Raw genomic sequence first — 16,523 nt, 5'->3', positions numbered from 1 at the left:
AAAACTGCAGATGCTGGAAATCTGAAATAAGAACAAAGTGCTGGAAACACCCAGCATGTCAGGCGGCATCTGTGAAAGGAGAAAAGGTTAACATTTCAGTTCAAAGACGTCTTACCAGAACTGTGAAAAAGAGAAAAGTTAGTTTTAATTGATATTATCTATGTTTGCGCCAGATTTTGCCTTCAGTTTGTATTCACCACAAATGTAAACCACTTTTGAGTTGGCACTTGCACTAATTGCTCATCCTAGATGACATTCACAGAACATGTCTTGTACATGTTGGGGTAACATAAACTTCTCTGCTCTTTAAACACTGTGCTAATTTTGATTTTTCTCTCTTCTAGCTGAAATTCAATCCACCCAGAAATGGACGAAGCTAACTTCCGTGCCCGAAGGATTTAATATAGAGAATTCTGGGCATGGTGGGAAGATCCCGAGAAAATTAGCCAATCAGGTTGTAGAAAATGTGTGGCAGGAGTGCAATCTCAACAGAACCCAGAAAAAGTGAGTACTTTATTAAACCAAAGATTAGCAGTAGGCTATTTAGTCTCTAAAGCTTGTTCTGTGCATAATGTGCTTATAGTATTACTGGAAAAGTTTGGAGCAAAAAAATCAAAGTGAGCAGTCTTCCTTTAATTTCTCCCCTCATTTGCTGTCAATGGAAAGTACTGAAATGCTATATTGAGGTCTATCAACACTAGCAGCTCAAATCAAAATACTAAACTTTACACCATACCTGTACAAGAAAGATATTATCTCAGCCTCTGCAAGGAGGAAGTAATCAGACCCATTATCTTGTAGTGGTCATTCATTTACATGGAGCAGGAGTATGAACAGCAGCATTTCTCGCCTCTGGTGGCAGACTTGAGGTTGACTAGAACTGAGGGTGTGAGGCTGCGTGATGTATGAGATGTGCAAGGCAGGGAAATGGTTGTAACTGGGACTATGTAATATACACGAGGAAAGCCTGGATATAAAATAATGTTTTTCTTGTTTTGAGATGATAATTTTCATTTAATACATTCTTTCATCATAATTTGAAACTATTTTTAATGCTTAACAGATAGACAATAATATACTGCGTGAAAAGTTGTTGGTCTGCAAAGAAGAAAATTCATCAAAGGCATTCACTGCGTGATTTGTTTGTAGGGAAAATCTAAGGCTTGTGCCTTTTGTCCTTTGTGTTAATATCACCTCAATTTACTGCTTCAGATGCCACACTTAAAAATGTTGGTCTTTCACTCTAACTTGTGACAGTTTAAAAAATCTACTTCAGATCAACTACTGGGAGTCCATTATAGTTTAAGAGGATGCTCTACAAAATTCATACATTGCTTGTTTACGACTTACTGAAATCCCTGTGTCAGCACTGACCTATGATTTTATTTAATTTTGATGCCTAAATATTACTTAATTATGTTTTATGAAGATTTGCGGATCTACAATGTATTTAAAGTTTTATTTTTAAACTAAATTAAGGCCAGTTTTACAATTTGGCAGTAAAATTGTGTATATTTTTTAGGGTTTATTATCTATTCTTTTCACTCGTTACTCTAACACATTCCTGGTGGAAATTATTGTGAATTTTGACCTGAAAGTGAGCAACAAGAAAAAGGTGTCTGCTGATGCCAAAATTCTGTTGTGGACATTTTTTTTTGGTAGATTATTTTGCTAAGGATTGTTGATTAGGTGACACTCCTCCTCTCCTCCTGTTTTTTTTTCATCGAAGCTTTGGATTGCCATAATGACATACTTTTTTTTGACATAACACCCACTGACAATGTTTAGTCCTCAGGAAGAGGTCTGATGAATTTTGCATTGTATAAACTACCATTGGCACAGTTCATTGCCTATTGTACTAGTAACCCAGCCTATTTAAACACTTTCTCATATTTAACTTCTGTGATTTTTCGAATTTGTGGTGTAGCATTCCTGGTGATGCTGCTGTGTGGTTGCAGCATGACAGAACTAGTACAAGCAGCATCCAATATCACTCTGTATCCCACACCTACCACCACCACAATCCATATCCCATAGTCTCTATAGCTTCTAATGTGCCCCTTAAAAGAAAGTGAGGCTAAAGAAAGTGATGACTGTAATGCAGAAAATTGAGTTATTGGACAAAGTAAAGAGTGAGATGACAGTTGCAGCATTGGCTGTCTGTTAGGGGTAAACCAGTCAATGGTGAGATTTATCCATAAGAAGGAAAAAAAATAGAGAGAGCATAGCATCAAGTGCCCCAGCCTATGCCAGAGTAACTTATTGAGTTTGTGTGATAACATTACTGAAAATGGAGTAAGTGTCAAACCTGTGGATTAAAGACAAGTATAAGAAACGTGCTGGTGAAATGGTTATGCAAGAAAGCCATAAGTTAAACATTTTAGGAGAAAAATAAATGTGAGGGTGTAGTGAAGCATTCTTTAACACAAGCAAAAGATGGCTTGAGAAATTTCCTCTTCACGAAGTGAAACTAACAGCGAGGCTGCATCTAGGGATATTAATGTGATGAGTACATCCTGCTAAGCTTCCAAAATTAATTGAGGAAAGATTATATTGACTGGAGCAGGATGTTAATGCAGATGAGACTATGTTGTGGGACAGAAAGATGCTGGCAAGGATGTTTCTCTTTCAGAAAGAAAAGAGGATTAAAGGTTGAAGGAAGCCAAGGAGAGGCTAACTTTATTACTTTGAGGCAATGCTGTGGGCCACATGGTGAAACTGCATTTGCTTAATTGATTGATGAAGCATGGGGGAAATACAAGTCCGTTGTGCCCTTTTATTGGCAATCAAACATTAAGGCCTGGGTTACTGCCCATTCGTTGTGGATTGGTTCCATAATTCCCTCATTCACAAAACTGAAAAAAGCTATCATTCAAGGTCCTGCTCAGAGACAATGCTCTGGGTCACCCACAGAGTTAATGTTTTGCTCACTCTGTTGTGGAGGTTGTGCTTTAACTCTGAAGCACCACGTCCTTCATCCAGCTTCTGAACTGGGGGAAATAAAAGCCTTGTATGCTAATAACACCAGATGTACTTTTGACTTCATTAGAAGTGCAGTGGATGCTGTTCCTTACCGTGATGTTATTTATATAGAACATAGAACAGTACAGCACAGTACGGGCCCTTCGGACCACAACGTTGTGCTGACCTATATAAACACCTACTCCATGACAAATCTAACCCTTCTCTCCTACACAGCCCATAACCCTCCATTTTCCTTACATCCATGTACCTATCTAAGAGTCTTTTAAATTTCGTATTGTATCAGCCTCTACCACCATCCCTGGCAGTGCGTTCCAGGCACCCTTCACTCTCAGAGTTTTAAAAAAAAACCTCTGACATTGCCCCTAAACTTTCCTCCTCTGATCTTAAACTGATGTTCTCTGGTATTGGCCATTGCTGCCCTGGGGAAAAGGTGCTGGTTGTCCACTCTATCAATGTCCCTCATAATCTTATACATCTCTATCAAGTCATCTCTCATCCTGCTTCATTCCAAAGAGAAAAGCCCTCGCTCACTCAACCATTCCTCATAAGACGTTCTCTAATCCAGGCAGCATCCTGGTAAATCTCATCTGCACCCTCTCTAAAGCTTCTATATCCTTGTTGTAATGAAGTGACCAGAACTGAACACAATACTTTTAAGTGTGGCCTAACCAGAGTTTTATAGAGCTGCAACATTACCTCGCAGCTCTTGAACTCAATCCCCAGACTAATGAAGGCCAGCACACCATACGCCACCTTAACCACCCTATCAACTTGCATGGCAACCTTGAGGGATCTATGGACTTGGACCCCAAGATCCCTCTGTTCCTCCATGCTGCTAAGCATCCTGCCATTAACCCTAAACTCTGCCTTGAAGTTAATTCTTCCAAAGTGTATCACTTCAATCTTTTCCAGATTGAACTCCATCTGCCACTTCTCCACCCAATTCTGCATCCTGTCTATATCCTGTTGTAACCTACAGCAACCCTCTACACTATCCACAACCCCTCCAACCTTCACATCATCCGCAAGCTTATTAACCCATACCCCAACTTCATCATCCAAATCATGTATAAAAATCACAAAGAGCAGGGGCCCCAGAACAGATTCCTGCAGTACACCACTCAGCACCGACCTCCAGGCAGAATACTCTCCATCTACTACCACCCTCTGCTTTCTGTTGGCAAGCCAATTCTAAATTCACGCAGCCAAGTCTCCATGGATCCCTTGCCTCATGACTTTCTGGATGAGCTTCCCATGGGGAACCTTGTCAAACACCTTACTAAAGTCCACATACACCACAAACACTGCTCTACCTTCATCAATTTGTTATGTCACCTCCTCAAAACTCAATTAGGGTCATGAGGCGTGATCTGCCCCTCACAAAGCCATGTTGACTATTACTTACTATAACGCATACATTAAAGAATCCATAATGAACTAAAGCCACGTGTTGACAAAACTTATAGAAGGAAGTCACCAATGACTTCAAGTTTTCTCCATTTGGTGGAGAGGTGAAGCATCTCATAATTCTGGCTAGTCAAGTGGAAGGTGACAGCTTCAGTAATATTGAGGAAAAGAAGTGATAGAGTCCGATGGTGAAGAAGTCACTGCAGCAGGCTTGGAAGAAAAGATAAAAATGACAGTGAAACAGATGAAGAAAGGAAGAAGGGAAGGAGGAAGTGGAGAAAGTGAATTGGGACTTGCATAAACTCAGTGCAGTTTTCAGTGTGCAAAGCAGCTAACTGATGTGCTCCTCAGTTAAGACCCTTTCATGTAGTGAACTTATAAAATTATCCATCTCCACCATCAGTCTCACCATCATCACTGCCACTATTTCCGCCTCTACAATGATGCTGTAATGTAACTCTGTCTTCATTATAACTTATTAGAATAGATTTACTAATGCACTGTTATTATTACCCTTTACATACTGTACCTTTTTGACTTTTGTACTTGTGTAAAAATGTTATTTGCAATTTTTGGAATTTGCAGCCATTCCTGGAACATATCCTTCATGGAAATTAAGGGTTTACTGTAGTTCCAAATGTCACGGCAGCCCACTAGTATCTCATTCAGTCAGTCACTCTTTATGTGAGTGCTGACAATAAGAATCAGCAGACTATTCAGAAGTGGTGGTCATTAAATCCATAAGTTTCGCAGCTGAATTTTTTGTGTTCCCTGCTTACAGATGTGAGCTTCAACTTTTGTCTTAGTAGTGGGTCCCTGAATGAAAGTCATTGGCTGAACTGACATTTGAGCTTGTCTTCTTTGTGTTATAACTAACTTCTTTGCTAGGTTATATGTTTAAATTGAAAAAAGAACAAAGAAGGAATCATCTTCAGTAAAGTAATTCCACTTTGGAGTAGTTCTGTTTGTAAAACAAAATAATCTGGGTTAAGTGTGAGTTGGAAGAGTTGAGAATAGATCATCTGTATTTAAGGTTGGGAAATGCTTATTCACTGTTTTATATTTTAAAAAAAAGACCCTATGGCCTCTTGAATTGGGCAAATGAAGTGTTGGTCTGTTTCTGCTGAAATGAAGTGGGATTCATACTTGCATCTTACCATTCGTTAGAATTGTATACTGGTGGTGAAACACTATACACACGGGGAAAATCCATTTAAAGCCAAAACCTAAGTTTTAGAATTCATCTTTTGAAAAATGTCTGTGAACTGTCTGTTGATTGTCTTTTGCAATTTATAACCTCCTGGAACCAAGTTGAAATGAAGAGGTGTTGTTTGTGATTATTAATAGTGCACGTATCCTTTGTACTATACAAAGTGGTCTATTGGGGTTCTAATTTGGCTCTTATATTTTTGCTATTGAACATTAGTTGTCAAGGAATTGTTGTTATTGCAATGGGCTATATTCCTGCCTCCAAATGAAAGGTGTGTTTCTGTGGACATCACTTCCTGCAAGGTCCTTTTGTTTTCTGGAGGTTTTATCTATTTTGTATTATTCTCCTGCTCGAGGATGTCTCTGAAATTCAGTTTTCAACATTTGGTAACTCCATGGAATTACAAGGAGTGAAATTGGTAGACCAAGGAGAATGAAGGGAATTATTAGATTGGAACCTAAGGCAAATAGACCAGTTCTTCTGTGATTAAACAGAGAAATTATTCTGTTGGTATGATCCAGCATATGACTGGGAGCTGCTGCTGAGCCACCCAAGGCAGGGAGTCTCAATATTGGTTGGAAACACATTTTTCCCCAGCCTACAGCTGGTTTTATAGATTCTCTTAGGCCGATTATAGGCATGTTATGGTCGTCTGATATATTTTAAAATTCTTTTGGGGAAAATCTCAATATTAAAATTGATCGAAACCAAACTTATCCAATTACTTCCAGGCGAAAGTTTTCTACTGTGAATGGCTGTGAAGAAGACGCACCAGACAAAGAGACATCCTGGGATTTTGTTGAAGCCAGGCATAGAGTGAATTGCAATTGTTCGAGGTACAGGAATATTACTTAAAACTTGCATGTTTTAAAATGAAATAAAAAAAGGGCGTCAATATTACTGATATTTACTAATGTGTAATTTATATTTTTAAAAATAGATTAAAATGTAAGAAGGTGTGTGTGTGTGTAAAAAAAAAACAACAAACATAATGGTCACGCATAGCTTATCAGCTAAGAAGAAAGATATCCAACATGTTGAATAGGATTCTTCAGATCTAAAATTTTCTTCAGGCTCTGATGTTGCAAATCTCTTTTAGGGTGCTGTGTGTTGAGTATTTTCTGTATTTTATTGCAACCAGTTAACTCTGCTGATGTACTAAGCAAAGTAAAAAGGCTAGTTGCTGTTTTAGATTTAGAATGGCTGCTAAATTGAGTTGACTCGGATCTTTGATTTTTTTTTCTGGTAATTGGCCAGTATGGCTCTCGAGAGCAGCTGTATTTGAATCATCTCAACAGAATGTCAAGCTTACCATTTTTAAATGAAATTTTCAGTGACAACTTTTATATATTTAGTTATTCTCATACAAATTGGCAATAAGATTGAAGCCGAGGTTAGGAATTGTGAGACTGCTATGGCATTGAAAAGGAGCCTACGGTGAAAGCAAAACAACATGTTAAAATTATGTTGAATAATAATTTGACGATTACTGTCAGATATTTTCTCTCTATTTAAATGCTTCTCTGCATGAGGGAGACCATTCCAGTTTCTCTGGTCTGAATAACTGAAGTCCCTTATTCTTGGTGTAATGCCAAAAAAATCTAATCTGCACCTTTTTGAAACTAACAGAATTGAATACAACTTTACAATTGAGGTTGAACCAGTTTATTTTAATGAAGGTTCAACATAACTATTTTATGTTTATATCTATTTATAATGCCAACAACCCTATACAATTATCAGCCTTTTCAACAGGTCCTACTATTTCTAAAGATTTACATGTGCACACCTTTTTTTGGTAACTATCCTCATTTTAATATTTGTACTATTTATTCACACTGCTTTTTGACATACTTCCTACCAAGATGTGATTAATTCACAATTATTCCATTAAATATCTCCCATGTGTTTGTCCATTCACTAGTCTGTATCCTTCTAAGCCTGCTAATGTGTTCCTTGTTCGTTGCTACATTTCCAAGTTTCATATTTTCTGCAAACTTGGAAAAGACTGTGGTCTTAATGCCAGCCCTTGAGGAACACCACTGTATAGCTTCCTCCAGTCTGAAAATATTCACCATCACTCTCTACTTTCAGTCCCTTGGCCAATTTTATATCTTTATTGTCAGTGTTCCTTTAATCCATGGGCTTTAATTTTGTTAATGTATTTTAATAGGGTATTGGTAATATTTCTTAATTGTGTGCAGCAATGAGTATCAGACATTGTGAAACAAATATAAATTAAACCCTATGGCACTTTATTACTCCATTGCTAATTTCAGTAATTTTTTTCCCAAATATCAACACTTCGATGCATTTTGGTTAATTGCATTCAGATACCAGTGAAATTTATTGCTATTGTATCCAGGTTTTATAATCCTTCATTTACAAGCGATATCTGCTGCTGCATGAATTGAGCCGTTAAAGTTTTTATGTAGCAATAAGCACAATTTGTAACAACTATTTGCTATCCACAAATTTCATCCCACAGAAAATGAGTAATATGGTTTTAGAGTTTTGGCAGTATTACATCCAATAGGGATTTAAACACAAGGAAAATCATTTTTAGATTGTATCCTGATTCTCCTGTGATTCTAGTATAGGTTAGTAAGTACAGTGTTGGGAACTCAGGTATGAGGTGGACGGGCAGATGATCAGCAGAGTTAAGAATGAGCTGTTTATGGACTGTTGAAGCTGGTCCTGGAAACGTTGAATTGGAGATGAAGTACATGGGTGACATTTTCAGCAACAGTTGTTTTGAAGGAGGAGTGGTGTGGGAAAACCTGGTGGTGTAGGCAATAAAAACTAGTTAATTTTTATGCTTGGCCATCCCTGGGTTAAGAACACTTGGCTTATGGGCACCCCTACATGCGAAGGAGCTCCCATAATATCATTAAATTGTAATGTTATCTAATCTGTGTGTTTTTTTGACAACCAAACATCATCATTCCCTTGAACGGTAACTCCTTCCTCATTTCTATTACCTTGGATATCTCTATTCACCTTAATGTGAACACAACTGCACCCTTTTTTTTCAAGATTTTTTTGACCTTGTGAATATTTTTGCAGGCATAAGAACAAAAGAGGCACTGGAATGCAAGGACAGTCTCAGCCTCCAGGCCCACAAATGCCAACAGCACTCAAGCACAAAATAAATGACAAGCAAGAAAAGGGGGATAAACAACAGAAGCGACCACTAACTCCATTCCATCATCGTAATTCAGTATGCGATGATGTTTCAGTGGAACAGGACTCAGCCAATCACAGACTTGGAATCAGGCCACAGGACAGTAGAGGAAGATATCCAAATGCAAGGCCTAGTGACCATAGCTCTACAAAATCCTCACAGTTACACATGCCAGAGATGGCAAACTCACCGCCACCACCACCACTCAGCCCCCATCCATGTGAGAGGGGTGAGGATGTTGGAGATGCATTTAAAAACCCTTTGACACCTCACAGTCAATCATTCTGCCAGATGCCTGCACCAGATCCACTACTTCCAGCCAAAGCTGTTGAGGAAAGGATGGAGACGCTTCCCACCCAGGCTTTCCCGTTGGGTTTTCCTGAAGTCATGGAACCTACAACCTACAGCAGCAGTGCAATCCAGTTGGAAGATGAAGGGCTTAGTGTCACGTGGAAATGTTATCGACTGCCCTCTCGGGTTGAAAATGATTTTGCACCACCACAACTGCCATTAGACAAATACAGGGAGGAGTACACTGCAGCAAGTAACCCAGAACATGCACTTCCATCTGCCTCAGAGTAAGTGTTTGCAGTAAACCATTTTTAATTCTTTATTCCCCAGATATATTTTTAATTCTTTTCATGTTTTTTATAGATCCAACTCTATAATGGTAATTTTGAGGTCCATTTCATGATTAAAGTTTAGACTTTAAGGTGATTACACAGTTGCAGTTTCGATAGCAAATAGTTGAAACATACAGATCAAGAAAATCCTAAACGTGATCCATCTTGTACTGAGTTAACAGTTTGGAAAAAGTTCAGGACATGGTGATTGGAGGTAGCATCTCCAGTTTAAGGAGCTCCACTCCTGATTCGTAATGAGTTAGAAAATGCATAATAATTTGCTCCTTCTCTAGCTGTTGCCCAGATACACTTAGCTGAATAATTATTCCTGATGTTTAATGTGGATACTTTGTAATGCTTTGTATGTTTCAACATTTAAGTTCATGCCAGATACTGATTGGTCCACATTTCATGCAGTTACTAAACTGATGGAAGCATCAGTTGGGCTCTTGTAAATTAAGAGTATTCACAAAGAATGGCTTATCATGGCACAAGATGTTTCCCAGTTCAGGTGTGCACTTAGCTCTATTCCACGGTCTTCACTAATTATCAGTTAGATTTTCTTTTCCATTTTCTACTGTGTCTTTCAGGAATTGCAACTGGAGCAAGCCTAATACTATTGCATCTGTGTCCCAGCAGGACTTGTTATGAGACAAAGAAGAAGGGAGAATATTTGATGGCGAAGAATTGTAGACTGTGCATTTTTACGACTGCATAGTGTTATTCAATATAGAGCTGTAGTGTATGGGTTGAATCATTCTTGGCTTTTTCATTTCTGCATCTCAAGCTAATTTATCAACAAGATAAAGAAGGTTAGTTGTGTGGAGATGAAAAATTCAGCATTAGTTAGGTGATATATGCGTTTAGAAAAAAAAACCTTCACCAAAACATTGGCAGAAACTTATGAGTGGAATACCTGCATCCATTCCTTAGTATATTGAGGAAGGACAAAGCAAGGAAGGGAAGGGAAAATCTAACTGATAATTGGTGAATATAGTTGAATAGAGCCAACTGTACTAGGACACTAAATTATCTGAAATGGCAAACATTTTGTGCTATGGTAAGCCATTTCAATGAAAACTTTAACAAGTCCCAAAATGATGCTTCGACTGCTTTAAAAATGAATTTCAGTAATTTTGTGAAATATGAACCAATCGGTTTCTGGCATGAAGGCAGCCTGAACCACATAGAGAAATGTTGAAATGTGGAGAACATTACTGGTATCTGCAGCACAGAAGCTTACCCCACATCAATGTGGCTGCATTGTTCTAACTGGGAATCAGTGATACTCAGGTGCTCATTCTTTTAAGCTTGTATCCTGATTCTTTCACTTGATTCTTTTTGCAAAGAGAGGAAGAAATTTCAGCTTGGTCTATGGGATGATGCTGGCGGTGAGGAATGTCTTCACGTTCTTACCTTTTTCTTTCTTGCTGCCAGATCTTTCTTTGACATGGTTTTGGACTTTGATGAATTGGAGGATTTCTCCATTAAATCTTCATCTTAGTTCTTTGTCTGCATTCTAAGAAGTTTGTATCAATGAGATTGAATCTGACCATGAAAGTTGTGGTGTTTTGAGGCTAAAGGTAGAATACTTTGCTGAGTTCCCACAAAGTTCATTGTTGGGTTGTGGTTATTGCTGACAAGGCTGGTGTTTATTACTTATCCTAGTTGCCCCGAGAAGACAGTAGGCAGCCTTGAACAGTTTAATACAACTGAATGGCTTTCCATTGCTAAAGGCAAGTTCACAATATCTTTATCCTCAGAATGATTTGATATTCTCTGGCATTGCATAAGCCAAATCCAGTAAGAGCTAGTGAAGTGAGCTAACCATTTTTTTTTGTAAATAGCAACCCAGTGGCATTTGATGTATTTTATTTAAAATATTCCATATTTTTCAAACAATTAGTGCCAAACTCCCATAGGTGAATAGTCCTGTTATATAATGACTACAGTCGAACTGCTTATTTGACTTTTATTATTTTCTGTGTATCATTGGAATTCACTAATTTCTATTGTTCATGACAGCAACCAATAGTAAATTGAAAACTAAATTTTTGAATAGGTTTTATATTTTGAGGATTGGAATTTTCTGTAAGGGTTCATATTATTTTCACACATACCAGATACATATGTCCCCAATAACTCTGGTGATATGACTACTGTAACGTTTGTGTGCTGCCTGCTCAGTATAACCGTACTTTATTTTCACCATTTTGAAGCTGTAATCTGGAAAGATTTGGTGTTAACTGATTAGTGTAAGCTTTATATTATTAGATGAGTATTGCTTGAAAATGGTGGAACAGTAAATTCTGTTCCATAAATTTTGATCAGAACCATTAGATAAACTGACTACATGGAGTTTTCTCTTCTGCACACAGCCATTGTTCACACTGTACTGAAATATGCCATTGTGCCACTGGTCACGTGCTATTACTGTTTTTCATATCTGTTGCCAAACTTCACTTTATGCTAGAGTGTATTGTGACATCTCTATGTAGAAATACACAGCTACAACAGAGTTTGTTTCTCTTGAGACTTTCCCACTTTTACTCATCTATCAGTATATTTCTTGTCCCTTGTGTTTATCAAGATTATCTTAAATATATTGATGCCATTTGCTAAAACTATTCTCTGTTGCAAGGTTTGCATTCTTCACTCCCTGAATAAAGAAGTTTAATTTGAATTCCTTTTTTTTTGATTTTTAGGATAAATATTTTGTATTGATGGCCTCTAGTTTTGCTCTTTCCCACTAGTAAGTGCATATCACTTGAGCCGCTGGCAATGACATCAAAGGTGGCAATGACATGTAGTGGTCAACCCCTTCATCGATATAACAGATTCTAAATAAGTTTCAGCTTGTCTATTTAAGCATATCAAAACTGGTGTAAAGGTATAAGAACATTGGACTTTGGCTCCAAACGTACTTATTTTTCTGACTCGCCAGTGTTCTTGACTCTGGCTCTGGTGAACACATGGCCCACATTTTGGACCTAGGCTCTGACTGCAAACTTACCAATATTTCTGAACTGTTTTTATTGAACTGTGTACAGTACTCCCAAGTGTAATTCTGATAAAGCTTGACACAAATTCAACATAACTTACCTACTTTTCAACACTTTCCCTCTAAAAGTAACCCACTTGTACTTGGTTTTCTTCAGCGATGGCCTTGCATCACAAATTTCACAGATTTTTGTAATTGTGCTCTAAAACCCCCTTACAAATCTATCTCTTTTAACTAATTTTCCAAGTAATTAGTGATGTCTTTATTTGCAAAATGGAATCCTACTCACTTAACTGAGTTTGTTGATCTTATGCCCATTCCGTAAATTTATTAATTATTGCACTTTGCTGTGGTCTCTGCCTATTTTAAAATACTTCTGCTGTTAAGGGGAGGCATCCATTTAAAAAAAAACATTGAGCTAAAGATTGAGCTTGGATAAATAATGCATAATGTTGATTGTAGCTTATAATTGGCAGTGCTATAGCTATTTTAAGTTCCACAGTAATGCATGCACAATGAATCACAGAAGGCAGTAGTTTTCCTAATAATGCAAGTGGCAGATGTTCAGCCATTTTGCAGTTGAGGGGGTACTGATTTTGCATTGGTACAACTATTCACTGGCTGTACGGAGGTAAAGTGCTTGGTTACTTTCATTTTCCAAATCAAGTATTTATTGAACACCTGAAAAATTTAAATATCCCAATATGTTAAGACTCAAATGTTTCAGCAGTAAAGATCCAAATTCTTTTCCCCACATCACAAAGAGCTCCTGTCCTCTGCCCCACACAACAGTCCAAGATTACACATGTGAATATTCCCTAACACACAGATGCATACCAAAAATAAGGGAGCCCATCCTCTTCCTTCTATCCCTCTCTTCTACCACTATGCCTGCTGACTTCCAGCTGCACACTGCTTCTTATTGTGCTTATGGTCACAAACTTCAGCAAATATTCAACATGTTTGGGGCAAATGGAGGAAAGTTCCGCAAAGTTTTAATTTATCTCCTATCAACATTGAGTGATGTGTGCAAGACCTACAATACTGGAATTTTTTTTTAGGTAGTGAACAGCAGGACTCCAGGCTACTGAGAAATGCACACATTCTTATCTATGGTACAGATGGTCAGATTAATCAAATTGGCGTACCCTCTTGCTGAAGGGATCTGCAATCCTTTCTGTCGGTGTCTTAAAATTGTGTAACTAGTTTAAATGTATCTGAAATGGCTGGACAACTAAATTGAATTATAGAACACTTAATTATCAAGATTGAATAAAATCCTCTAATTGCTGAGATGCAAAATTCAACAGCAAGTGTTTTTTTTTCACTTTTAGAACCATATACCCTCACCATTGTGTGAGAAAGGGCCACAGTCTCCTAACAGACTGGAACAATTACTTGGTCACACCCACTTGTTGGCTAACCACTGGAAGGGTAAACAAATACAACTAATTGACATTACTGTATCTTCCAGAAAACAAAATTGAAGACTTATTTTCAGGTTATGATTCTTGCAGGCTTGTGTTAGGTTTTCAGTTTGAATTAAAAATTATTGTGTAAAGTGTTATTTAAATAGTTGTATTAAAAAAAAGTTATTCATTTTTGGGGAACGGTTCGCTCATTAATACTTAATCTCTTGATTATTATTCACCATGCTCTCGGGTGCAGAGCGTGCCTGAGCAGCCTGGCCCCATGGTACTTTTGAATGTGTTGGTAGGAAACCCAATTTTTTCACATTCTTTCCACATTCAATTCTGTGAGGAAATGTCTGGTCTCCGATGTCTTTTAGTTTTTACTCTTCAGTCCATTCCTCTGGTGTGGTGAGAAGAGGTCTTTTGTGAAAGTCATTTTGACGCAATGCCTTTACTCCTGGCTCACTAAGAGACCAAAATATAGTGCTTTTTAAGTAAATATGATTGTAAGTTGGTAAGCATTTGTTGTGAACTAACTTTGACTTTGTATTGTCTCAAATTGAATGATTTGGTGTGAAGCTGGATGGGGGAATCTGAGAAAACTTTGAAGAGAAATCTTGCACTGCTTTGACATACTGTGGCTTTCCTGTCTATAGACATGACTATAAGTTCATTTAAGTAGATGCCCCCTACAAAGATGCAGTGGTTGATTTGAAGTAGCAACAGGGGTTTAAGCTAAACGCAGTGTGGAGGGAAGTGGATGTTATAAGCAAAACCCTGCAATGACCTGGAGTCATGTTTGACAGAAGGAAGGTTATTGTGAATAAAGGAAGGTAGTTGTTGTACACTTAGGCTATAATTTCAGGAGTTTATTAATGACCCATCTTCCAGTTTGAGACTAAGTCGTGTAGCAGCATCAGTGATGTATCCAGGCCAAGGATGAAAAATAAGGTAGTATTTTTCTACCACATGAGAACAAAGTAATGACCTATTCAACAAAATGTTGCAGCACTTGAAAGGCAATCAGAGTCAACATCTTTTGAGTTTGCCATGAACCCAAAACTTAAGTGAATCAGCCATAGTAACCCTGGGGCTGAGGACTTTATGGCAGATGGTTTAATCTGTAACTAGAAAACCTCTGCCATCTTTGAATCATGAATATGATAGAATGCTCAGCACTTTCCTGCTTTAGATTAACAACAGTAATATTGTGACATGAATATCATTTGTTTGCAGGCTCTAATCATTCTTTTTACTGCTGGTGTGTAGTGGTGCACTGTGTCCTGTTGATAGGAAATGCTGGAAAATTCACCAAGATTGCACCATGATTCCGACGAGGAGATATATTAGTGTTCCTTCATTAATACTCACACAATATACTGGAATTGTTTGATAATGCCATTGTGGGTGCATCATCAACATGAAATGTTGCTGTTACTTTGTCATTAGGGATGCTCAATAAATGTTGTCTTGTGGGTGTTGCTAGTTCCTGAGGTTTAAAAGTTAAACAATTTTTACTTGGGAGCTGCTAATTAGGCATGATGCAGCATTTACTTGCCTTATCAAGCCTTTTGACCTCACCTACCTTGATATAATAGTCATGGTGGTGGGGGGGAAGTAGGAACTGATAAGTAAAATCTACAGGTTCCACTTTGTACTGGATTATTGCCTGACACTATGGTTTACTCTTAATGTAAGAAATCCTGATCCAAGCCAGTGTTTCTTTGCAGAACTACTTGAGAATCTTTTGAAATTCTATAATGTTTGCAAGTGCCACAAACTTGCACTTTTCTGAATTGAATTCCATTTGTCACCTTTTTGCATAACCGTCTAGTCCGTTGAAATGTTGATGCAGTCTAAAGTTTTCCTCCTTGTTGTCAATCACAGGACCAATTTTTATATCAATTAAAAGCTGCTTTATCATGCCCTCCTACATTTAAATGTAAATCATTAACATGTACTAAAAACATCAAGGGACAGAGTGCAAAGCCTTGAGGAATGAGTAAATAGTCACCTAATATTATCCTTTGCTGCCTTGTTGCTTCAGTGGTGAGTGCCTGATATATTTTTGAGAAAGATAGTAAAAGTAGGTTGGAACGGAATCCTGGATTGTTTAATACAACAATATACGAAAACTTCCTTTTTAAATAAGCACTCTTCTCAGCATTTACAATTAATTTTTAGATTCTGAGCCCTTCAAAGCTCTGTTATTGTATGTTTGGAGTTGAAAGGATGGGGGGAAAGATATGGGCTGAATACTGAAGTTTCAGTACCTTTTGCTGTAAGACGGTTTTGAGTATTCGGTCATTGATTTCAGGTTAAGTAATTTCTTAAAAAACACTTTTTAGGTTGGTGTGCGCTCAAATAAGCCATTAAGATTTCTGAAGAGCGGGTTCAGGCCTACATCCAGAGAATAAACCAATGTTACAAAAGTTGTCGCCTGGAGGCGGATTCCAAGTCAGAAGTTGATCCATATGCATTTGATGATGGAGATGAGGAGTTCAGCTTTCCTGATAAGAAAGACAAGCAAGCCACTGAGAGAGATCCTGGAAGGAAGCATACACAGAAGGTGAGCTGTGATAGATGAGTTTTTCCATTAATGTTGCATTTCAGGAGTAGTTCAGTTTATGTAATGACTTGATGTCACTAAAATTTCATTACACATAGGGCACGTAAGGCTCCAGTGTTCAAAATATCAAAA

The 16,523-nt window shown here is 37.8% G+C and overlaps 1 protein-coding gene across 1 annotated transcript in view; it reads left to right on the top strand.

Annotated features, from left to right (window-relative positions):
- med13a (mediator complex subunit 13a) overlaps positions 1–16,523 on the top strand; it is a 123,104-nt gene that overhangs the window by 67,177 nt on the left and 39,404 nt on the right. The window contains 5 exon segments of the mRNA XM_052035939.1: positions 345–504; positions 6,334–6,438; positions 8,669–9,364; positions 13,745–13,824; positions 16,192–16,391. Of these exon segments, the coding sequence (XP_051891899.1) occupies positions 345–504; positions 6,334–6,438; positions 8,669–9,364; positions 13,745–13,824; positions 16,192–16,391 (1,241 nt within the window).

This window comes from Pristis pectinata, chromosome 21, assembly GCF_009764475.1.
Source record: "Pristis pectinata isolate sPriPec2 chromosome 21, sPriPec2.1.pri, whole genome shotgun sequence".
NCBI lineage: Eukaryota > Metazoa > Chordata > Chondrichthyes > Rhinopristiformes > Pristidae > Pristis > Pristis pectinata.
The sequence above is the reverse complement of the archived record's forward strand: the minus strand, read 5'-3'. Positions and strand labels throughout refer to the sequence as shown.